General features: G+C 57.9%; 1 protein-coding gene across 1 annotated transcript in view; it reads left to right on the top strand.

Moving 5' to 3' along the window:
- Positions 1–1,047: 1,047 nt before the first annotated feature.
- The window catches only part of Myo18b (myosin XVIIIB), an 82,775-nt gene continuing 58,526 nt past the window's right edge, over positions 1,048–25,296 (top strand). The window contains exons 1-5 of the mRNA XM_078039636.1: positions 1,048–1,232; positions 18,342–18,455; positions 19,746–19,862; positions 22,514–22,597; positions 23,508–23,645. Of these exons, the coding sequence (XP_077895762.1) occupies positions 1,176–1,232; positions 18,342–18,455; positions 19,746–19,862; positions 22,514–22,597; positions 23,508–23,645 (510 nt within the window). The 5' untranslated portion in view covers positions 1,048–1,175. The remainder of the gene's footprint in view (positions 1,233–18,341; positions 18,456–19,745; positions 19,863–22,513; positions 22,598–23,507; positions 23,646–25,296) is intronic.

The raw sequence follows: 25,296 nt of genomic DNA on the forward strand, positions 1-25,296 counted from the left end.
ATTTTAACCTCTCTCCTTATAGATAAGGAAGCTCAGATTCAGAGAGATTGTGCGACTCTGTGGCTGAGGTTCCTGCCGTCAGAACACGGAGAGCAGGGGTTCAAAGCCCGGGCCTCCTGATTCTCAACCCCATGTTCTTTCTAGAACATTCTGGGGCATTCTGTGAGTCCTGGCAGATGGTCAGCATTTGGCACAGAGGCACAGATTCCTGGTGGGTAGACACCCTTCCCAGTGGGAGGCACCTGCACCCGTTTTCTTTAAACCTCCCTCTGAGGGGTGTCTCCTGTCCTTGCTGTAGTCTCCTGTGGAGTCGAGTAAGGGGCCAGTTCTTCTCTCGGGGCCCTGACAGAGGGCTCTGCTTCCGGAGGAGACCGAGTCGTGGAATGTCACGGTGCCTCCCCTGCCACTTGCCCCCGGGGTTAGCTGTCAGACAGGTCAGGTCACCTCCTGGAGCTCCGTCCAGGGTGTGGCCGCTGCCCCTGCCTGTTGGGATTCTGGGGGAAGGGATGTGCTCCCCTCTGTGCAGTTCCTTCTGCAGGAGGTGACGGCCCTGCCTGACCTTGGACAGGAAAAGGGACATAGAAAAGCTGCGCTTGATCCTCAAAAAGAAGGCAGCTCTTCTTTGCCGAGGGGGACACCCATGGGGAGAAGCGGAGTCCCCCCAGGCACAGCCTGCAGCGCGACAGGCACACAGAGGAGCGCGCCACCCCACGGGCGCAGTCCCACGAATGGCCCTAACTCGTCGGGCGGCACCCGGGGCCATGACGTTAGTCCTCCCTCGCGCCTGGCTCCTCTGTCCTGCTCAGGGCTGTCCTGACTGCGGTCAGCAGAGCCTGGCCAGCAGCGGAGGCCCCGTCCAGCAGGGGAGTCTCTCAGGAGCTGAGGTGAGGTCATACGGAGAGCTTGGTGGCCACGATGGCCCCAAGGACTTGGGAGCCCGCAGGCTGTTTGGCAGATGAGGAAACGGAGGCTGAAGGAGCCGTGGGAACCGGGATCCACGGTGGGAGGGAGGGCCGGGCACTCGGCTCCGCCCTGGCCACGTCCCCAGCCACGCTCACTGCCCTCTCCCTGGGTTGCAGATTGGCCACCGGGATTTCGACGTGGAGAAGCGTCTTCGGAGGGACCTGAAGAGGACGCACGCCCTTCTGTCAGACGTCCAGCTTCTTCTGGCCACCATGGAGGACAGCAAGACCTCTGTCAGCAAGGAGGAGCTGGAGAAGGTGCACAGCCAGGTGGGCGTCACGGTCCCCTCCAGAGTGAGGCAGGGGACACTGCTGCTGCCAGGGGAGGTGGCATGAGCAGGGTCAGGGCACCAACTTCCAGCCTCCGCAGACCCGCAGGGATGTGGGGACGTCACGGGCTGGGGAAGTCGTGTGGCAGTGGTCGGTGGGTGGGGGGTGGCTTATGAGGAACTGAGGGGTCCTGTTCCTTCTGTGCCTGCACTGAGATGGTGGCCGCGTGTGTGTGTGTGTGTGTGTGTGTGTGTGTGTGTGTGTGTGTGTTCGTGAATGAAAACCAACTCGGTGACGTCGATCACGTTCTCTGTGGGACCACTGGCTGCCATCACCTGGAGCCACCCGGGTACTAGGTCCTCTTTCCTTGTCTAGTGGTGTTCTCAGGACAGCTAAGTGCAGTGAGGATCTTCAAGTGAGGTGACGGGTGACCAAGAGGTGAGACGACTCGCCCACAGTTACATAGCTAGAGAGTGGCTGGGCCAGGATTCGAACCCAGATCTCCAGGCTCCTTTGTTCCTGGCTGCCTCAGAGCTGTGGCATTAGACCTGAGGGTGGATGGGAGGTGAGGCCAGGGCAGGAGTTGGTGACCTCGGCAGCCATGATGAGTGTGGCCCAAGGCGGGCGGCTGGTGCTGAGAGGTGAGCAGATCCTGCAAGGGGGTGTGAGCTTTGAGGGGTCTCAGAGCCTAATGGTGTAGCCAGCAGGGACTCAGGGCTTGTCACCAGTCCCCTGGGGAGCTTTAAACCAGCAAGGCTCCGAGCCTTGCTGGAAATGTGTTTGTCTCTTGGTGACATCCCAGGAGCCCCAAGTCTCCCTTGGATAAGCCACTGGTCGAGCCCCGGTAGGTTCACCTCCTTCCTCTCCTCCTCCTCCTCTGGATTCTATCATCTGGCCTTATCTGTCCACATGGCCAAGACTTTCTTCATAGTCACACAGTATCCCTGAGAACTCTGCACCGACTCCCCAACAAAACTGTGAGCTTCCTGAGGGGCAGGAACGTTGTTCATCATCTCTGATGGTACCTGCCCAGTCCTTTGCACATCAAAAATAGGCTTCTCTTGTGATCTGTTGGCTGTTCTCCTTGTTTTGTAGATGAGGAAACTGAGGGTCAGAGAGGCCCAAGGTCACACAGCCAGTCAGAGGCAGAGCATGTCTGGAGCCCACACCTCCTAACTCCAGGCCTACTGCTCCTCTCCCCTCTTTCTGGAAAACAAGCTCATGACAGTCAGCGGGTCCCCTGATGGCAGCAGACGGCATCGGGAGGGGCAGAGTCGAGCACCAGTGGTGGAAACCGAGGTCCCAGAGCTTCTCCTGCTCCTTCTGCCCCCGTCTCTGTTTCTCTGTAGAGTGGACCGTTGGGGGCAGAGCTTAGTCACTGAACTGGAGCTTTAAAAACTCCCTATTCGGGCTCCACTCAGATCTCACCAGTTTCTCCATTAACACCCTTTTCCTGCCCCGGGACCCAGGCCAGGGCGCGGCACGGCATTTAGTGGTCACCCCTGACGGTTCTGCTCTGGGACCGCGTCCCGGCCTTGGCTCAGTCTTCCTGCCCTGGGCAGCCTGGGGCAGCACTGCCCGGGTTCTGCGGTCTGGCCTTGCTCTCTGCTTCCTCAGGCTGCGATGGCGTGTGTGCATCTGGGGAAAGACCCGGGAAACGAGCTGCTCTGGAACATTCCGGGTCCTTCCATCCTGAGAGTCTGCGTCTTAGCTGTCCCCTCCTCCAGGGCTTCTGTCCTGGTGACCCACTGTCCTGGCTGGTCCAGGGCTTTCCTGACTTCAGAGCTGAACGTCCCCTGTCCTGAGCCAGCCCCAGCCCCTGGCACACGGGGCATCTGGCCATTTCTGTCACCTGGGCCAGCCGTGGCCCCTCAGTTAACTGTCATGAGACCCCCCGGGAAAGGGGAGTTCGGATCGTGTCCATTTTACAGTGGGGAACATTTGCCCTGAGGTGGCAGTTGCTGTGGGCAGGGTAACGGCAGGAGGGGGCGGAGCTGGGCTCAGACCCAGCCCGTGACATGAGGAGCAGGACCTGGGGTGGCCCTGCCTCTCGCCATCCTCCATACTCGACCGACCAAAGGAGCCCCCCCCGGGAGGCAGAGATGCCACAGCGGGGTCCCTGCAGCCCCTGGGGGAGAGGGCCCTGTGCCCAGTGGACCTGCCATCAAAGTGCTCCCGTCGCCATGGCAACCCGCCTCCCCTCCCCCACAGGTGGCCGCTCTCTCAGGGGAACAGGGCGGTTCTGTTTCTTTTCCTTTTTTCCCCCCTTTTAAACGTATTCATGAAGACCCTCCCTCTGCGGGGCTGAAATGTGTGTTCTTGGGAAATAGTGGATTTCACGAAGGCGCCTGGAGCCCAATCAAAGGGCTTCATTCTTCTGAAAGTTCTTCTCGCCATCCCCCCGCATCCGCTCCCATCAAAGGAAGCCCACGGCTCTGGCTCGCCGTCACCGTTGTCATGGAGATCGTCTGAAGGATGGGATCGCGTGGACCAGAGGTCAGCCCGCAGTCCCTTTGGCTCCCAGCACACGTGTCCCCGAGGCCGGAGTCAGAGCTAATCAAATAAAGCAGCGATGACACTGGGCGTCGCTGCTTCTCTGCCCTGACGGCGGCTGGCGATTGTCCTGTGCCAGGGCAGGAGCGCAGACCGTGGGGGAAGGGACGGGCCGAGAAATGCTCATATCCATCCACGGGCTGTCGACTGGCGCCCGCTGGGGGTCACCTGATAGCTGGGTCCAGGTCAGGTGGGTCCCGAGGCAGCTGTGGTGTCCAGCTTCATGAATGGACGTCTGACCACAGACCCTCCAGCACCGGGGGGAATGCATGGGCCAGTCCTGCACCATTACTGGGTGACACAGGAAATGCTCAAGGTCCTGGGCTACGGAAGGGCAGGGGTCTCCTTTACCTCTGGGGTGGGGTCAGCCCACCACCTGGGGAGGAAGAACAGGCAGGGCCTGGAAGGGTTTGGCTTTCACCCCCGGATCAGTGGAGCAGAGTATGACGGAGTCCCATCCATGTTTTAGGGGCTCTCTCCTCTGGGTGCAGAATAGGTTTAAGGGGGGGAAGTGGTACTCTTAAGAGGCCGATGCTCCCTCCCAGGCCAGAGGAAATGGTCACCTGGGTCAGGGGACTTTGGTGACATGGCCAAAAAGGAGACACTCAGGATTCATTCAGATTGATGGAATTCCCAGGTCGAGTTTGGCTGGCAACCTTAAGCGTGTTATTTCAGATAGTCCTGGCCATAGCCCTGTGAGGTGGACACTCCTCTCTTTGACCCTTTTTACTCTCAAGGGGGGCAGGCTCAGAGAGGCTGAGGACTTTACCCAAGGACACAGAGCCAGATGTGTCTGCAGGCCATGAATGTCGGCAGCTCTTATCCTTGCAATTTGGTCTGCCTGCCCTGGGTCCTGTTAGCATTTTTTGAGTTCCTACTGAGTTCTGGGCTTTACCTTGGTGTCTCAGGGGCTCTCACTCTTGGCCACACGTCAGAGAACTAAAGCACTAATTTGAAAACCACCAATTTCTGGATCCAATTACCTAGATCCCCTTATTTTGCATGAAGTCCAGGTTGGGACCCAGGATCTACATTCTCAAACAACCGTATAGGGAGCCTCTGGTGCTGTTCTTAGGATGAGCATTTGGGCCCCGCAGCTTCCTGTATCCACAAAATGCCCTTTGAGTCCAGCAGCAATAGGTCCATTTTGCAGATGAGAAACTTATTAGCAAGGTCATGTCTGTGTGACAGATCTGAGTTGTACTCAGGTTAAAATTAAGCAGATTTTGAGACAGGAGAACTGCATCTGGCACTTGCTAACTCGATGACTTTTGCCAAGCTGAGCGTTGGCACTGCTCAGTGTCCTGGATGCTGGCGGGCCTGGTGGGGAACGTGGCAGGGGCGGCAGAAGCCTGGGTGGTGCAGAACCAGGGGTGGCTTATGGGGCAGGGAGCCCTGGGGCAGGGAGCTCCACACCCCTCCAGACGTGCTCTTTGCCCTGGATGGAGTGGCCCAGGCTGCAGAGGAAGAGAGGAGATGGCGAGGCCTCTGTCTTTGAGGGGCCTCCAGTCCCAGCCAGAGGCAGACCCAGCCTGGAACAAGTCAGGGGTGGAGCTCTATCGGAGGAACATTGGGTTTAACTAAAAGGAAGTTCTTAACTTTGCTTTGGAGAGGAGCTAGTAACTCGGGCTGTCCCTACGGATGCACTGCTGTTAGGGAAGGTGCACAGTCCAGAAGGGGCCTTGGTGCAGAGGGTAGCAGGGAAGCCCATTCCATCCGGCACAGCATTGCCCGGGCAGGAAGTGCTCAGGAGGCATGGGGACTGCTGGTGTCAGAAGTTGCAGCCAGTTCATGGATGGCTTAGTGAGCTGGCTAAAGAACTTGAACTTCATCTCCAAAATATTAGGAAGCCATAGGAAAGTATGGATCAGAGGAGGAAATGACTGGACCAACTTTAAAACACAAAACAATAACAACAAAAACATAAGACAACAACAACAACACAAAGAAACCCAAATGGCAGGATTCCAGACTCCAGCCAGCACCAGAGCCTGAACATGCAGAAGATCAGGCTCTATCAGTGTCACAAGAAGTTTCTGGTACAGCATCTTCTCTCCTTATGGACAGGTGTCCCTGAGCTGCCATCCCCACACCTAGTACCCTAAGAGAATCCTCAGCTCTTTCCACCCCATGTTCCTCCATTCGAAACCTCCAACATATTCCTATGAAGCCTCAGAGCCTCCTGGTGGAGCTCAGAGGACCCCAGAAGGCTTGGAGCACAGTGGCCCACCTCTGGGGTTCAGAGCCTGACTCTGCTTTTATGAACTCTGCGACCTTGGCGTTTTGAAGAGCCAATTCCTTACCTAATAAGGGGGCACGATACTCCCAGCCGAGTGGATTGGTGTCGAGGACAGGAGGCCATGGATTTGAAAGACTGAGGTAAATGGAAAATTCCACGACAGCACTTTACATGGGATCAGCCTTCACTGCCTGCCTGGGCTGCTTCCTGTGTAGGCTGTTGCAAGACGTCGATTTCTGGGCGCACAATTTGATGTGGCCTCCTGCAATCTGTAGGCAAGGTGTGTGCGGGGGGGGGGGGGGGGCTCCAACGGCACCTGTTCTCTCCGAGCCAATTATTAATCAATTCCCACGGAACGTTGCCACTGGAAACAAACTAATCTGGAGACAGAAACAATCCCAGCAACCCAGATATGTAATTGAGATAATCGCTGCGCATAAATAACATCTGTGAGCAGCAGGTGCCGGCACCTGGCTCCAAGGGAAAGGGGAAGACAGGGCAGGGCAGTGGCTGGTGGCTTGGGTATTTTCCTGTTGTTTTGTTCCCATTGATTCATGACATTGACCTTTGTCTCTTCCCCAAGAGGAACGTGTTATTTGCTTTTTGTTAAGTGGAGAAAGGTCTCACTGCTCCTGCATTATTGACTCAGTGTTCTTGCTGGGGACTGTGTGTGCCCCTTCCTGCTGAGAGCGGAGTGGTGGCTGCCAGACCTCAGTCACCGCAGCCCCGACCGTGCTCTGAAACCCATCCGCTATGGTTCTCCTGTCCTCGTTAGAGGCCACCTGTGTGTGTGTCTCTCCCGCTTGGATCGCTCTCAAGTCCTCCTGGCCTGGGATCCTGTCTGAGCCATCTCTCTTCCATGGGATCTTTGGAGACAGAATAGATTTCTTTGTTTGCTTTTGGCACCCACCAGGAATTGAACCCAGAGCCTTCCGCCATTCACTTACCTTCCCAGACCAAGCATTTTAAAATCTAAATACAAACTTGGCTCTTTGTGTTCAAGAAACACAAGTAACCTGGGGCACACCTATGAGCCCAGAGGCTTGGGAGGCTGAGGCAGGAGGATCCCATGTTAGAGGCCAGCCTCAGCAACTTGGAGAGGTCCTTGAGAACTTACTGAGCCCCTGGATCAAAATTAAAAAGGACTGGGGATCTGGGGATGTGGCTCAGTATGCCTCTTCCCCCAAAAAAAAGAAAAAAAGAGAAAAAGAAACTTAAATGACTCTCCATTGACTTCCCCCAAAAGTCCAGGTGTTTTAACTTGAGCCTACCGAGATGTGCGGCTCAGCCCCTACCCTTCCGGCTCCCAGCCTGTCACTGGCTTACAGTGGCTTCCCCTCTCCAAGCTGCATGCCCCTGGCTCAGGTCTCTGTCCCCCTCTGAAGTCCAGTCTGGGCATCTGGTCTTGGGACCACCTCCGACCCCCAGGGGTGGCTGGGGAGTCTGCCCTCTCCTGCCGCACCGCAGGTTGCTCCTCAGCGTCTCCCACAGTCACCACTCCAAAGGCAGGGCCTGGACAAGCACATATGGGCAGACTTCTCACAGGGCGCAAGAGTGGGGCTGGGACTTGAACCCAGGAGTGACCACACTGTGGGAGATGAACCCAGTGCCTCCAGGTGGCCCGCTGCCGGCCCTGGCCCTGCACCCCTCCCAGAAGCCCTGGGGCCCCGGGGGACCCTCCGCTTGGGGGCTCCTTCAGGCCTGTGCGTCTTCCGGGCTGTGAATTCCTGGCTGAGATCAGCCGACAGTCTGAGGCCACCGCCCACTCAGTGCCCAGAAGACGGATCACCCTGGATCCATCCCTGGCTCCCTAATGGGGACATTTGTCACTGCCTGTCACCCAAGCGTCCATGAGGCATGGGAAGTAATTAATAAGCTCTGAATGATGCCCCTGGTGACGTCTTTTGTGTGACTGGGCACCTGGGGACCGCGTCCCCCCAGCCAGCCTCCTCAGAACAGGTGGCCCTGCTCCAGGTTTTGTTGGAAGAGACTTTGGTCTTTGTGTTTGATTTTGAAAGACGATGTTGGAGTGGATCGATTCGATAGGAACATGACCCCCCGCCGCCGTGGCCGATAAAGACCAGTCGTAATTGGTTCAAAGCGCGGTGGTTACCGGGCCTCGTCCGCCCCACAGATATCGACACTTTCAAGGCTGGGTGGATGCAGTGTGAAGAAGAGCGTTTCGTGAAAGGGAAGAACACGGGCACCTCAGAAGGACCTGACCCTTAGCCACGGAGGACCAGGCCCGCAGAGCAAGACCAGCACTGAGGTCTGCGGGAGGGGCGGCCCAGGACGGCGTCCCAGAGGAAGATGGCCCAAGGCTGTGATGGGAGCTCCCCCCTGTGTCCTTGACCCAAGTTATTTGGGCGTAAATGAAATATTCCAGGACCCTCCCTCCATTCTGCAGGGGGACAGCCGTTCACCAAATCAATCAATCAATCAATCAATCATTGATAAGACATCAGGGCTGGGGGTGGGCAGGGGCTGGGGCAGGGGCAGGGGCAGGCCCAGGCCCGTGGTCTCCATGGGAGGCTGTGAGTTTGAGGCCACCTTGAGGAGGAGGCTGAGCAGGACGTTCCTGTGCACCCGTGTGACACCACAGGGAGTGTCCATGTCCCCACACCCCAGGACAGGGTCCCAGTTAGAATAAGGTACTCCAAGTGGGTGTGAATTGTCCCAACAGCCTCCACCGTCAGGTAGGACTGAGCAGGAGAATCTGGAAATCTCTGTAAAGAAGGGAACACTGGGCTGACTCGGGGTTCTGTGTGCACACGTCTATATACGTCTTGTGGGTATTCCTTGTCCACTCGGCATCACAAGTCCCATTCTGTGCTCTCTGTCTTGTCACGCGTCCTCTCCATGAAGCCCTGGGTGTGGAAATCCCCCCATTCGTGTGCAGGACCCCCTCTGCGGGTCGAGCTGTCCCCACAGGTTCTTCTCTTCACTTTTCAAGCGGGAGCATTCCGCGGCTCGCAGCATCTGGGTTCAGTTTGACAGATCAACCCTGTCCTGCCGGCCCCTTCCTCCCTCCTCCACGCGGGCTCTGCCTCTCACCCTTCATCTCCGCATTCTGATGGGTACAGCCCGGGGCCCTGCTGGGTGGGGGGCGGCTTCTCCTCCTCCTGCCTCAGTTTCCCGAGGAGCTGGACGCTCGAGCCCGGCTTAGGTATTCATCTCTGTTCCGTGTGTGTGTTTGGTGGTGACGATGGAACCCGGGGCCGCAGCCGTGCTGGGCGACCCGAGCCACACCCCCATCCCCAGAGCCGCCCACTGGTCACATTTGGCCGTGTTGACCTCATGGTGACCCCACGGTGACGTCTCATGGAGACCAGTTAAAGGCTGGGCGCCCTTTGTCCTCATCCGATCAGAACATGTGACCTGAAGGCAGGTGTGGTCTCTGATCCCAAGGCTGGCAAGCTGGGGACCCGGACCAGATCCAGCCCCCACGCAACTGATTCTGCCTGTTTGGGGTTCTGTCCTGTCCCGTGGAGGAGGAAGGTTGGTTTACATTTGTCAGTGGTCACACTTAAGTCGGTTCATGAATAGCTGCCTACAGCTGCTCCGTGTGCTCCTGGGTCGGCCTAAAATGATCACTGTCCATCCTGCAGAAGATGCCTGCCGACTCCTGTGGTGTCCACTGACCGGCCTCATCTCCAGCTGCCCCTCCTGGGTCCCTCACGGTTCTCCAAAGCCAGAATCCAACCCAGGACACCAACACCAACTCTCAGAGATGTTTATATTTAAATCCTTTATAGCCGTAGGGGGACACGTGCCTTTATTTATTCTGTGGGGTGCTCGCACATGCCGGGCCAGCGCTCTGCCCCTGAGCCCCGGCCCGGCCCTGTCCCTCGGTGCAGTGGCCTGTCCACCTTCCCCTGCGTCTGCAGCTTCTGACCCGTGGGAGGGTGCAGGCTGGCGGGTGGTGGGAGGCTCCTCCAGGTGGGTGCACCGCAGCTCAGAGGCCAGCTTCCCGGATGTGCCCCCGTCTGAGGTTCCCTGGGCACGTGCCAAGCTTTTCACTGGGCAGCCGCGGTGTCCCCCGCTCTAACTACTCTGAGGAACCCCGACCCCCACCTGCCCGCCCCTCCATCCTTGGGGAAGTGTCTTTCTCACAAGGGACCTGGGCGCGCAGGAGGCGGGGGACCCACCAGATGCCAGTTTAAGAGCCTGGAGTCTTTGAAATAAGCCTGTCTTTGTCCCCTGTCCAGGGGTAGCACTCGCTGGCTTGGGTGAGGCCTTGTGCCCTCTGGGGCACTTTGTCCCCTGCCCCCAGTGACCACTGGATGAGGTCTCATGGCCCGAGCTGGCCCTAGCTCTTGGTCTCACCGTCCCTCCACACTCGCGATGCATGGAGGTGGGTCTCACCGCACGGGGGGCTTGGTGTCCACCTGCTTCCTAGGGGAACCAGCCCGTTCTTGTACAAGTCGGTGGCCCTGTGGCTCGTGTGTGGAGTTTGGTTTTATGTCACCAGACCTGCTGGGAACATTTCTGACATGTGCATTTCCAAGGGTTGGGGGCATCCTGTGTGACCACAGGACACCAGTTTACCTGGCCTCCGCTGATTCTGCCCAGCAGTTTTCCAAGGTGCTGGGGACACACTCTGGCCCCTGGTCCCCAGGGTCCCCTGCCTAGGGAGGAGAGCTCCGTCTCTGCGGTTCAGCCCACTCAGGAGACAGTGGTGTGTCGGGGTTCTGGTGTGTGGCTTAGACGTGAGGTGTGCCCCCAGACTCACAGGGGGACCGTGTGGACTGAGCCACTGACGTCAGCCAGCTGGGTGGTGACCGTCGGCAGGTGGGCCGTGCTGCTGATGCTGAGGGAGGTCTCGTCCCTGGGGGGCAGCGCGCTCTCTGCTGCCAGGCGGCCAGGTCCTGGCTGCGTCCCTCCCCACACCCCCTGCCATGGTGTCCGGCCTCACCTGGGCCCAGAGCTCTGGCCCTGATGGCCACGGACGGACGGAGCCTCTGAAATGGAGCCCGAATGAGCGTTTCCTCCTCTACGCGGCTCTCGTCTCTCAGCCACAGCCAAGAGAAGCTGGCGGAAGAGGGAGCTGGCTCTGTTGCCCACACTCTCCCTGCTGATGGCCTGTGGCGACATCCTCCAGTGACGTCATCTCGTGGGGAAAGCTGTGGCTTCCGACATGGTCTACTGGGTCGGTCTTAGTTCTCTTAGAATCCAGATTGGAACCCAGTTGGTCGACGGGGTGTTTCCTGCCAGCTGAACCTTTGGGGTGAGTGGGGGTCACGGCCTAGTGTCAGGGAGCCCAGGGCCCTGCATGGGGATCAAGCAAAACCCTAGGAGGGGACATCACGTCGCTGCCCCGGTCAGTCAACCTCACCGCCGTCCCGTGTCTGGGGACTAGAGGTTCCTTCTGTCAGGGGAGCGGGGTCTGCACTGCGGGTGGCTTTGGTGCGTGTTTGTGATCCGTGTTCACTTGGCTTTTAGCCAAAGGACGCCCTGCTCAGGGGAGCCTCCTTAGGTCACCGTCAGCCCCCACGTGGCCCCCCAAGATCCCGCTCAGCCTCGGGCGTCTGGGTTTGGTGGACAGAGCTCTGGTACGGCCTTCTCTAGTCATTTGGGTCCCGCCGACTCGCCCACCCGTCTGTCCTCTGGAGTGACTGGACGCTGCCTGGTGTTGGGGTCATGGCCAGTGCACAGGGGAGCTGGGGGACATGCCTGGCAGCAGAGTCCTTCCAAGGGGGCATTTAGGGGACACTGAGGCAGCACAGGACCGTGGACACACTGAGGATGTCACCAGAGATCTGAGCCCTCGAGTCAGACAGAAGCCCCAGGTGCCCAGGGTGGGTCCACTGATGTTGCTGATGATGACAACGTTTTCCATTTTTCCCTCCAAGGAAAATGGGAAAAATAAATACTCAGAAAGCATTTTAATACCTCAGTGCATGGTGGTTCCCTTGCAGGGTGGAAGGAAAGTTCCAGATAGTTCATTTATACCCAAATAGTTGGGGACAGATGCAGGAGGAGCCGCATGGCAGCCTTGGGGGGCTCTCCTTGGGGACCGCTGTCCTTGGGGTCCCTCCCGCAGGCCTCCCTGGGGACCCCGGCTGGTGTTGAAGATGCTGTTTTTACCGCTGTTGTTCCACAGGGTCAGGGCTCCTGTCACTTAAGCCCTGGGTGACGCCACCAGGGAGAACCTGAGTGCTGACTGTTGACTCCCGCGGGCCACCGCGTCAGGTCTAGGCCCCTCTCTCTGCGGGAGGCTTGTCCTGGTGACGTTTGCCATGTGGTATGTTTAAATCCCCCGAGCTGTTCAAAGAGACCAGAGACCCGGATGGAAGGGCCCTCCTCGCCTCTCTCCTGGAGTCCGGCCTCCCCCCCTGCGGCCAGCCAGCCCCGGGCACATCTCACCAGGTCTTCACAGTGGGCAGATGGCCTCGCGGAGGAGAAAGATGCTATTCATCAGTTTGTGGTTGGCGTCGATGTGACGAGAATTTCAATGCCCGTGCTGAATGGAAAGGAGGCGGGCGTGGGGAGACGGTGACTGGGACCAGCGGGGGCACAGAGGCCTGTGTCACCGGGCTGAGGGACGGCCTGGGAACCGCAGGGGTTTGGAGTCTCACTTTCTTGAATCAGGACTTGGTCAAATCACGACCTTCTCGATTATAGTTTTGTTGTTTATAAAAAGAGGAGGCTGATTTCTTCCTGGCAGGGCTGTTGGGGGCCACTGCGAATATGAGTATCAAGAAGCCCAATGGCTGCAGCAGTCCACGCCTGTAACTCGGGAGATTAAGGGAGGCTGAGGCTGGAGGACCACAAGTTTGAGGCCAGGCTCAGCAACTCAGTGAGGCCCTGTCTCAAAAATAAGAATAAAAAGGGCTGGGGTTTTATCTCAGGGGTACAGCACCCTTGGGGACCAAAACGCAAAAAACAAATACAAATCCCCAACACAGAGTCTGACACAGTGAGGGTTGAAATCTCTGTCCTTCTTCCCGCCATGTAAAAATCGGGGAACGGGGACCATTTACCCCGCTATGAGTAGGGATCTGTTCACAGAATAGGTAAACCACAGACGACCGCTTCTCTATCACCAAGTTTCAGATGGAATACTTTGATCTGATGTTTTGGCAGAGCAGCATCAACAGACACTGTCACTAGGGGATTTGAGCCCTCACGTCAGCCACGAGGCAGACATTCCCTCCGGGGTAAGGCTCACCTTCCTCTGCCTGGATCCTGGGTTCTAGCAACCTCGTTCAGACCGGCTTGAGTAGAAAAGGGGAAGGTATCGGCAGAAATATCTGAAAAGCTCGGAGGCTGAGATTGCCTTCAGGCTTGGCTGGATCCAGCTGTTCAAATCATGTCGTCAAAAATGTGTCTCCGGCCACCTCTTGGCTCAACCCCTCAGTGCCAGTTTGTATTTGGAGGCAGGCTTTGTTTTTTTTATTGGTGGCAAGGGCACCCAGGGACTCCCCAGCCTTCCCTCCTGCTTTAGAAAGAGAAGGTTTTGCTTCCCAGCAAACCCCACTGCGTTGGCCATGATGCTATCCCAGATCCCACCACTAGGGGCACTCTGATTGGCTGGGCCAGCTCACATGCCCTTCTCTGGCCGTGGCCTGGGGTCAGCAGGACAGAAACACGTGGGTGTTTAGAGGATGGACATTCATCACCAGGAAGGTGGGGTGCGGTGTCAAAAGAGGGGGGCTGGGCATTCAGAGCCCCCCTGAAGGGCATCAGTGTGGCCCTAGAGTTTCAGAGGGAGAGTAAAGGCTCAGAGCCTGGTGGCCAGGTTGCCTGGGGTCATATCCCAGTTCTGTCGGTTATTGGGGTCCAGATGAGTGCCTGGTGCAAAGTTAGAGCTCTTCCTCACCATCTGTGTGCTTGGCCTCCCCCAACGTGTGCAGTGCACAACTGGTACACCTGTCCCCGGCAGTTCTGCTCAATGATTGTAAACCGTTTTCTCACCCATTTTGTGGATGGGAAAAAACCTAAGCTCAGAGAGGCTGAGAAACTGACTTAGATAGGCTCATCAGGAGAGGGCTAGGGCTGGAACCAGATTCAGCATGATCTCTGGGTTGTTGCTAACCTTCATGAAAAGATATCCAAAGTCTTTGCTCTCCAGAGTCCCCCTCCTGGCAGAGGAGGAGGCCATGTTGAAAGACGCAGTGCCACCTCCTCTTCTCCCTTCTTCTGGGGCCAGATGATGTTTGTCTCATCTTCCCTGGGACTTCCGGCTCCCAGGACCTTGGCCTCTTCCCAGGAGTCTGGGCCTCACCGAGTGTCTCCTGCCCTCGCTGAGCAAGGCTCCGTGGTGGTGAGAGATGGGGAAGAATGTCGCGATAGCCGCGGTGTAGGGAGGCCTGGGAACAGGCACTGCGCCCACTTTCAGGAGGACAGCACCAGACCTGTCCCCACGGCTGCCTTCGGGAGTCAGAGAAGACCTGGGAGGGACCCGCTGGTCCCATTAGTGGCCCTACAAGGACCCCATCAGCAAGAGGGACGTTCCCAGTGATTTGGTGCTTCCCAGCCGCGTGCTGGGCCGGTCCTGCCAACTTCACAAACACAAAACCGGGAAGAGAAGGACAAAGCTGTGGCCCCGCAGGGCGGTCACACCAGCTGTGCTGCTGGGGTCCCCTGGGTCCTGCCCACCACCAGGTGGGGGACGTGCCAGTCTGGGGTCTTCCCCTCGCCTGAGCCTCTGCACCGCGTCCTGACGTTCCAGTGAAGCCGGGCGGCCTGGCGGGCAGGTTGTGCTGGGGACTTGGAGCTGACAGGGACTGGGCCAGCTGTCACCTTGTCCACATGCCAGGCTGGGGGGATGGTGGCCCTTCCCAGAGCCCCTTGACCATGGCTGCCTCTGTTCCTGGGTCTCCGACGACTCCCGCAGGGGCCCCCCAGGACTGGGCTTCAATGACCAGCCAGCGTCGCGGCCGCCGGGCTGATGGTGGCCCTCCTGACCAGCTCACGGCCCGGCTCCGTAAACCACATCCCACAGCCGTGGGAGGGGAGCCCAGGGCTGCGCTGGCCCCGCTGTCCTGGTGACAGGAGCCAAGGGCTGGGCTTCTTCCTGCTCCCGAGGGTGTGGCAGATGGGAGCCCTGAGAGGTGGCGTGAAGGTGGCCAGAGCGGAGCCCGGGAGGCCCCCTGGAGAAGCTGTGGCGCTGCCCACGGGGATGCCATGAAGTCCAGACCCCCTGGCACAGGTCGGCGACCCCTCCACTCATCCCAGGTGGACAGGGGCTTAGGACCACCTCAAGGTGGTCACTGTCCCAGCCATGGGACCTCGGCGGCTGCATTTCTTCATCTCTAAAATGTTACTGAGTCCCCTCCCTTCTCTGGGGACTCAGTAACAGTAATGGCAATAGCTGTCACCAGGGTCTTCTTTGGGGGGGTACAGGGATTGAACCCAGGGGCCCTCACCACGGAGCCCCGTCCCCAGCCCTGTTCTGTGTCTTACTTAGAGACAGGGTCTCACTGAGTGGCTCAGGGCCTCGCTGTGGCTGAGGCTGCTGTGAACTCGCCATCCTCCTGCCTCAGCCTCCTGAGCTCATGTGACGTGCCGGGACCTGGCAGGTCGGGCTCCAGAGCCCAAGCTTTAGTGGCACGCAGGACGGAACGGGGCCCCATCATGGCCTGTCTGTGGTGGCCTTCTTTCTCTCTCCTCTGCAATGTACTTGTGCATGTCTGGAAGGTTCCGGAAAAGCTGCAGGATTCCACAGAGTGACGTGTGGGTGCCACCCGGCTATTCAAACCCTGAGCCACTCCTTCTGCAGCCCCTGCCCTGGTCCAGACCCGGGGACAGCCTGAGCAGCTCCCACGGGACCCACGGACCCCCCTGAGCCGTCGGCTGTCCCTGCCGCGGGGCCTGCTGGGCCGTCCGTCCATCCTCCCTGGGGACAGTGGAGGAAGGAAGCTCTGATCTTGCCCACAGACCACCCGGGAGGCGGGGATGGAACAGGGCCTGAGTGCCCCGGGCTCTGGGGACTCTGGGATCGTGCAGATGGAACTCTGTTAGCTGTGTGACCTCATCCCCGACGGCCCACCTGCCGCCACCTGGACCCCCCATTCCATTCCCCGCGCACCCACCATGCAGATTCTGCCATTTCTTCTCCCCCCACCCTCTCCACCCGGTTGGAGCAGCCCCACCGTCCCCTGCTGGAGGACCGCAGCAGCAGCCACACCAGGGTGCCCCGTTCTCCTCCCACCAAAGCTCTCAGCCAGCACACAGAGGCCGTGCCACCTACCTCCTTAGACACCATCGACAACTTCCCTAAAGTCACATGTGAGCTTTCTGGTTCGGCTCACACGCCTCCCCATTGTGACCCCTGTCCGCATCTTCATTGCACCCCCCTCTGCACTCTCTGTACAGCTGTCCAGTCCCACTGGCAGTCTCTCTGTTTTCTCAAGGCTACATCTGTTCCTGGATCTGCCTCAGGGCCTTTGCACCTGCAGTCGCCCCCATGAAGGAGCGGTTCTTTCTGTGTCTCTGTGTCCTTTAGGTCATGGCTTTAAGGCTCTTCCTGACTGTGGCCCCCAACTCCAGGAGAGGCTCGCTTTGCCCCTCCTGCCTGCAGCGGAGCCTTCCTTCCCGCCTCCCAGGCCTGTCCAGGCGTCTCCTGGGGAAGACATTTCCTTTGTCTCTTACGCTCTAGCGAGGCCAGTTACCTTCCTAGAAGACATCGTTCTCCGTCTCGATCCCCATCACTGTGGGAAATGAGCCCCACGTCTGCTCGGAGCAGAATGTGCTGTGGTCACAGCCTTCAAGGGGCAGTGGCTTCGTGGGCTGTGGCTCCTGATCACGGACAGGGCTGGACCTCGAGGTGCCACCTCTGACAGCCACAGGAGCTGGGCAGGGGCTTGGGGGGATCCAGGTCCAGACCCCGCCCAGCCCCGCCGCTCCAGCCGCCCCTCACCTGGAAACAGGGTGTTTGCAGGGTGGCCCTCACAGACCACCCGAGGTGGAGAGCAGGCGAGTGAGGCCTGTAGCACTCAGTCCCCTTGACATCTGGTCACTGCGGGACAGTCAGGAAGGTCCCTTTGGTTGGAAGGAGGTGAACGTTTTTCTGGGGGGGCTCCTCTCAGGGCAGGCCCCTCTGGCTCAGCCAGGTGTCTTTGCACAGCCTCTGTTGTGACGTTCCCTTGGGTAGTTAACAGGGGCCCCCACCCAGTGGCCGTAGGGACTGGAGATAAGCATGCCACCTCACCAGGACTCTCCATATGGTCTTGCCTTCTTATCGCCACCTTAACACCATCAGTCCCCTTGGAGACAGTGGCCTGGTGTGTTAAGGGTGCTGCTCTGGGAAACATTTGTCTTGTCTCTGTTCCTTAGAGCTGTGTGGCTTTGGGCCAAGCAATGGCCCTCTCTGAGCCCCAAGTGTTTTCCTTAGGTAGTTCTCTAAGGTTGTTTTCTGTTCCGAGAATCTGGAGTTCAGGAGTCAAGGAGTCGGTTGCAGAGTGGACGTAGTGTTTGTGTGCAGATATGGGTTTCTCCACGGGAACACACCTGACTCGTACCTGTCTTGAAGACCCTGCTTTGCCGTTGGGCACAGGGATGGGGAAGAAAAGGGCGAGAAGGAATGTCCATTTAGCCGATGGCTCTGAGCCTTGGGGAATCTAGTGTGGGCTGTGAACCTGGGAGAGAGCTCTCGTGCAGAACATTTTGCTTTTAAAAAGAAATTCACAGCCAGGTGCAGTGGAGCACACCTGTCATCCCAGCGGCTCAGGAGGCTGAGGCAGGAGGATCATGAGTTCAAAGCCAGCCTCAGCCACAGTGAGGCCCTAAGCAGCTCAGTGAGACCCTGTCTCTAAATAAAACACAGAACAGGGCTGGGGACGTGGCTCAGTGGTCGAGGGCCCCTGAGTTCAATCCCCAGGACCTCCCACCCCAAAACGAACTTTACAGACCCCCTTTTAATCCTGAACCTGGTGAAGAAACTGTCCTGGGCAGGTTCCCGCTGACCGCCAGGGCACCTCCTCCAGGACACCTCCCAGTACCCCAGTACCCTCATTCCCAGCACCCTGTGCCCGCTCCCTGTGGTCCCCAGGGGGTGGCCACTGCCCATCCCTGCCTGTGTCCCCACGGGAGGGCAGGGGCCTGCTGGTCGCATGCCTAGCCCTGAGTGTGTGTGGCAGACCCCTGCTGGGTGGGACCGAGTCCCAGCCTCCGTCACTGCAGGGGTCACACAGCTCCTTTCTCGGGCAGCCAGTGACCTTCTGGCTGCCTCAGTGCAGACACGTGTGTCCCCAGCTGCGTGATGAATGGCCTGGAGACGGAAGGGTGAACGTGCAGCTACCCAGGGGCTGGGCTGCGGGGCTGGGGCAGGACCTTTGACGGGGCTCCTCTCCCCCTCCCCCTTCCTGGTGCAGCTGGAGCAGAGTGAGGCCAAGTGCGAGGACGCCCTGAAGACCCAGAAGGCGCTGACCACGGACCTGGAGAACATGCACAGCGAGCTGGAGAACATGACCCGGAGCAAGAGCCTGGTACTGTCCCCTGCAGCCCGAGGACATAGGAGGGGCAGGGGCACCTAGAGCGGACCTATTGGGTGGCACCTGGGAGGAACAGGCATTCATGTAGACCTACTGGGTGCTCAGCTCTGTAAGAGGGGCAGGGACACTTAGTGTAGACCTACAAGGTGCTCGGCACTTTGACTGCAGGCATCCTACTGTGCGCAGAGATTCATTACGGCTAAGGGCAGGCATCTAGGGGGTCACCGTGCGCTCCACCTGCGAAGGTGCGCAGGGAGACACGTGGGCCTACTGTGTGCTCATACTGTGACGGTGCATCCAATATGAGCCTGTGGTTCGCTCAGCACCCTGAGTGCAAGCTTTTATCATGAGCCCATGGGGTGCTGAGCACTGTGGGTGGTTCTCAGGCATCTGCTGCAGTCCTACTGTGTGCTTGCCACCATGAGAGAACTGGGTCCTTATGGTGTGCTATTTCATGTGTTCCCCAATAAAGTAGAGACCAGGACATCTTTTTACTACTGTGAAGAGAGCCCTTTATTGTGCACCTACTGTGTGCTCACCACTGAATAGGGAGAAGTGAGCACACACTGTGGGTCTAGTCTGCTGGGGTGGGGTGTGCTTTTCCACATCCCTGTCTGCACAGGGAGTGTTGGGTTCATTTAAATTTATATTCGGGGTGTAAAAGCCTCATGTTTGTGCAGAGCTGGGGATTTATAGGAGAAGCTTATCTCTTGGTCCTGTTGGCTCTTTCACCCTATATATATATTTTTTGCACTAAATTAAGAAGAACTTGCCCACAAACACATGTACGTACACACAGGGATGTGCTTACACACACACACACACACACACACACACACACACAGAGTCTGTAGACACACTTCTCAAATCAGTGCCCCCACGGGTAAAATACACAATCATACCTGTCCATCTACCTAATAGGCATTTATTGAGCACCTACTATGTACATGAGGCCTGGTGCTTAGTGCTGGAGATGCACCTGTGAACAGAACCAAGTCCCGGTCCTGAGGGAGATCACAGGTGGCACTTACACACACAGCAGTCGCATGGAAATGTGCCTGTGTAGACTCTGGGGGAGGGGCTGTCACAGGCCTCAGTCTATTTACGGTGCAGACGACACACAGTCACCTGAATGCCCAATGTGTATGCACCCCTCCACACACACCCACAGAGTGGCAGCACCAAGCCTTGGCACCCACTGTCAAGGGAGTGACCCTCGTGCGCACCCCGGGCAGGCCCCCTCTGCCCCCAGCTCTGCCCCTCACGGCCCGGCCTGCCCCGCAGGTGGACGAGCAGCTGCACCGGCTGCAGGTGGAGAAGGCGGGCCTCCTGAAGCGCATCGACGAGGACCAGGACGACCTGAACGCGCTCGTGCAGAAGCACAAGGACCTCATCGCTCAGGTGCCAGGGCTCTGGGGGCAGGGCGGGGCGGGACACGTGCTGGGGGCACTTCCTGGTCCTAGGATCCTGCAGGACAGGGAGGATCTGTAAGTGCCGTGTGCCCTGCGGGAGGGGGACGTCCCCTCTGTGCAGTGCGCGCACCCCTGGAGGACCTCCACCAGGAGGCGTTCCGCTGGGTCACATCTGCCCGCTCCCCACCCCTCTGTCCACCCATCCGTCGTGCACCTGGCCACCCGGTATCCACCCATCTGTCCATTTTCCCGTCCACCCTGTTGTAGTCACTGCTGTGACTAAAAGTCCCGGCCAGAACAATGTAGAGGAGGAAAGGTTCATTGAGGGCTCGTGGTTCAGAGGCCTCTGTCCAGAGACAGCAGGTTCCACTCCTCGGCTCCAGGTGAGGCAGGACTTCGTGGAGGGAGAGGGTGGCCCAGGACAGCAGCTCACGTGGGGACGGGGAGGCAGAGAGACTCCACCCTCCAGATACCAAATTCACACCCAAGAGTCACACCCCAACGCCACCCCCTCCAGCCTCCCCACCTCCTCCAGTTTCCACTCGGCTATCCCATCAGGGACTGGTTCCCTGGGTCAAGACTCCACACCCAATCATGTCTCCTCTGACCCTCTGGCATTGGCTCACGTGAACTTTGGAGGGACACCTCACATAACACACCCATTCTGTCATCCACCTACCCACCTGTCCCTCCATCTGCCCACCCAGTCACCCATCCATCCACCTGCCTGATCATCCCTCCATCCCTCCATCCCTCCATCCACCCTTCCCTTCATCCATCCACCCTTCCTCCCACTTACCCGTTCACCTACCTGTCTAACTATCAGCTATTGTCTGTCTCTCTGTCTGTCTGTCTGTCCACCTGCCTATCTAATATTCACTGAGCATTGGTTCTGGGTTAGGCACCATGAGGCACACCATGTGTCGTTCCCAGTTTTGTGGGCTGGACAGACTGTACCATATAATCACCCAGAGCCGAGGGGAGACTTTTAAACCAAGCAGAGAATCTAGAAAGGAAGTAAACATGGTTCTATGAATCCTGACCTAGGTGGGGCTCAGGGGGTCACCCTGAGGAGGTGGCACTTGGATAATGAGATTGGGATGGGACAGTGGGGTGTGGGCAATGTTCTAGGCAGAGTGAATAACGCATGCAAAGGGCCTGTGGTGAGCATTTGAGGAGATGTAAGGTGGCCCGCGAGTTCTGGAACGTGGCCCAGGTAAGCTCCGCAGGCCAGGAGGGGAGGGCCAGTAAGGGACTCAGAGGTGTGATGTTTGGGCCTTATTTGGGGGGTGATGAAGATCATTGGCAAACATTTTAGGGGCAAGTGCAGTTGGAGAGAACCTGATAGGGTGTCACCGCAACTGTCAGCTCCACAGGGACAGGGCTGTGCTCTGCCTTGTCCAGCCCTGTATCCAGCTGAGCTCAGAACAGTGCCTGGCAGGGAACAGGTTAAGTAAGTAGCCACTGAAGGAGTGAAAGCTGCTGTCCAGGGGAGAGGCCACTGTGGCTTGTACCAGGCAAGTGGGGTGGCCAGGAGCACTGGACTCAGGAGCCACTCAGGAGACACAGCAGCAGCAGAGAGCAACACAGGAGCTTGGGGTGAGGGGTGTGGGGAGGAATCCCCTGCAGATTCTGATTTGCTCAACTGAGGAACAGCTCCTCCCACAGCAGTGGGCATCCTGCTCCCACATCCCTCCAGAGGAGAGCCGGGGAGAGCACCACCCAGGTTTTGCTCTAAGAAGCTCTCTGCTAAGCAGGAATAACAAAAATATTCAGTGTGCACACCTGTCACCTCAGCGGCTCAGGAGGCTGAGGCAGAAAGCCAGCCTCAGCCACAGCGAGGCCCTGAGCAGCTCAGTGAGACCCTGTCTCTAAATAAAACACAGAACAGGGCTGGGGACGGGGCTCCGTGATCGAGGGCCCCTGAGTTCAATCCCTGGTACCAAAGAAGAAAGAAAGAAAGAAAGAGAGAAAGAAAGAAAAAATTCTCAGTGCTGTCTCCAAGAGTTTAGCAACCACAGCATCCTCTGTGTCGATGAATCACTCACTTTTGTCTAAAATGGAAGTTTATTTGTTCAATTTCGATAGCAGCTCCTGCATATTCCCATTACAGATCATTTAGGTAATAAATCTACATTATTTTCGCGGCAGTGAAGAGCTGTCTTGGCCTCAGGAATCCCTCTCCTTGGAGGTCCTCAGCTCAGTCCCCGGCTGTCCTTTTAAAGGGTCTTTATTCTCCACCACCTCCTTTAACCTCCGAGAGCCCAGAGACACGCTATCACCCCATCTCACAGAGGAGGAGACTGAGGTGCAGAGGGCCCTGGCTTGCCAAGGCCATGTCCAGGTCCAGCTTCCCGTCACCCGGCCCTGTCCCTGGGGGTCTGCTCCTCAGGCCGGGGCCGGCTCATTCCCGTCTGGGCTCCCTGGGGTGAATCTTAACGTCCCGGACAGTGGGCCAAAGCTCAGGCTGAGACAACTGGAGGACTCGGGGGACCCTGAGATGAAGGGTGGGGGCGGATGTGAGAGGTGACTGTGGGGCAGTGGCGATGGCGCCTCTGTGGATGGGGGAAGGGATTCTCGGGGCTGGGTGCCCAGGAAGCCCCAGGGCCTCACGGCCACGTTTTATTTGTGTCTCACCAGTCGGCTGCGGACATTGGTCAGATCCAAGAGCTACAGCAGGAGCTGGAGGAAACCAAGAAGGAGAAGCACAAGCTTCAGGAACAAGTGTGTGACGGGAGCCGCCATGTTGGGCAGGAGGGCAGGGTCCCCGGGCTCCACCCCTGGGCCGGCCACTCACTGATTCATGGACTGATTCGTTTCCTCACTCCCTCCAGTTGTGGGCCAGGGACTTGAGAACAATCCAGGAGACAGACAGACACAGGCACACACTCATATCCCTTTTCCCAAGATGCTGCACACAATGAGGCGCATTCACCAGATTTTCATACGGGATTCTGTCCTGCTGAGAAATGGCTCCACGGGGAAGGGGTTGGTCAGTGCAAGACAGGGCCACGGCCCATCGTGGTCCCTCCAGAGTCCCCTGCTCTCTGTCGTTACCTGGTGGGTTGCTCTCTCCACGAGATTTTCAAAGTCCTTCTGGAACCATTGCATGTGCCTGCTCAGAGTGACCGTCAGGGTGACCAGGTTTCAAGCAGATGTCCCTGGGCACTGAGTAGCAACAAGCACAACAAAAATTGTAGCTGCACCAGCCACCGGCTGGTACTCACTGAACGAATGCTCAGTCCCCACAGTGAAGATGAAGAGACTGAGGTTCAAAGAAGGGCACTAGATGGCCGGGGGTTCACCCAGCTGGAAAATGGCGGGGCCAGGGCTGAATCTTGTTGCTTGTGGACTAGTTTCACTCCCTTATTACACCAGGGGAGGAAGCATAAGAAAGACTGAACCAAGGTCTTGTTTGGGTTCTGAAGTCACAGAAAGCATCTCCTCCCAGCACCTGACACCCAGGGGTGTCACCAGGGGCCCTCTGATCGGGACCCAGGGGTTCTAACTCGTAGTCATTCCCCGTGTGGCACTTGAGTAAAGAAGGAGGTGGGCCCCAGGGCTGGGACCTGCGCGTACCTGTGTCCTGGGACTTGGGGCCGACAGGTGACCAGTGGATCCCTCTGTGCCTCAGCTGCAGGTGGCGGAGATGCGCGTCCAGTACCTGGAGCAGTCCACCGTGGACCGCGCGATTGTCAGCAGGCAGGAGGCAGCCATCTGCGACTTGGAGAACAAGACGGAGTTTCAGAAAGTGCAGATTAAGAGACTTGAGGTACTGGGGACATGTCAGCAGGGCTCGGGCCTGAGCCGCTGGGGCTTGGAGGGAGCCCAGCCACCCCCACACCCGGCTAGCTGCTCAGGAGCCTGGGCTGGACAGACATGACAGAACCACCTCCTCTCCCCTCCCCTCCCTTTTCTTCTCTGTCCATTCCCACCACCGACCTGGCCATCCACCCACCCATCTCCACCCATCATCACGGTCTGTCGTCCACCTCCCGCCATTTTTATTTCCTCTGCTCGCTCTTCTCTTTTATTCCGACCCCAGCTCCTCTGCTGCCCACCTTTCTATTCACTGACTCGGTTCTTCCCATGCCCTCATCCACTTACCTGCCCAACACTCCCCCTGAACAGAACTCATCTTGCACCCAAGGAGTGCTCGCTCCTGTGTTGGGTGCCCAGGGGATGGACGTGGGGAGCCTAGAGCTCTGCGGGAGATGCCCAGGGTGACCTGTATTCCGGGGAGGAGGCTGTGAGGTTGAGAGAACAGGGATCTTTTCTAAAAAGAAAAGCTGGAGAATCGGGGAGACTTCCAGGAGGAGACGGCATTGATGCTGGACCTTGAAATGCAGGCAAAAACGTGATGGTCTGGGACGGGGTTCACTGATGACCTTCACGTTGACCTTGGGCCGAGAGCTCAGGTGTGTGTTTGCCTTCTAGAGTAAAAGGGAGGGGAAGAAAAATTAGAAGCGGGGATGGGTAGATGGAGCAGTGATGGAGATGAAGATAAAGAGATGGAAATGGGTGGGGAAATGAATGGCTCTGTAGGCCAAGGACACGGGACCCTTGCAGAGGACATCACCATTGTGGAAATACTCTCACTTCAGCCAGTCTGCCGGATGCTGCCCTGGGGGGCAGGCAGAATAGGCCTCGTCCAAAGAGGAAGAACAGGCCAGAAAGGGCAAGTGACCAGAGAGTCCGGGAGGGCGTAGATTGACAGCTGACCTTCACCCCACCCTGGGCCGGCTCCCTGGGGTGGGACAGAGCATCATCCTCACAGAGCCCAGCTGCACTCCTCATCCTGAAACATTTTCCCCACTCCCCATTCCCCTAGGGGAATCCAGGCTCTAATAAGGCTGCCGAGGGTGGAGACAGACATTTTTCTTGGCCTTGACCCTCAGTGGTTCTCCAAATGGCTCAAGGGATCCCTCAAGGTGCAATTGTCTCTGCGGATCATCATGAAACTTCGATGGGCTGTGAGTTACATGATGACCTGCACCATGTTGCACTGTTATCTGTTTTAAAATTCAAATACAGTCAAGTAAGAGCCAAAAAACCAACACCCTGGTCCAGTGGTGTCCAAGCTCATCCCCGACCACCGCCATCGTTATTTGAATGGAGCAGAACCCCAGGTCCCTGCTGCAGAGAGACAGGGCGGACCCTGGGGACACATTTTGAGAACCACTGTTCCGTGCACACCCCTTGCTGCTCTCTGAAATTGCTGCTAAACTCCCTTTGAAAGATGAAGAGGAGCTGGAGGACGAAGCTCCCCTTCAGGCTGTTATTCGGTGTCTGCTCTGAAGCCTGTTATCCCCCATCTGTGGCTCTGGAGAAGGGGCTCAGAGCTCTCAGCAGGGGCTTGAAATATTCATGCGGGGCCCTGCTTATGTCAACACGGTGTGTTTGCCCATCAGGATCGATTGGTT

The sequence above is a fragment of the Ictidomys tridecemlineatus genome, chromosome 2 (genome assembly GCF_052094955.1).
Source record: "Ictidomys tridecemlineatus isolate mIctTri1 chromosome 2, mIctTri1.hap1, whole genome shotgun sequence".
Lineage (NCBI taxonomy): Eukaryota > Metazoa > Chordata > Mammalia > Rodentia > Sciuridae > Ictidomys > Ictidomys tridecemlineatus.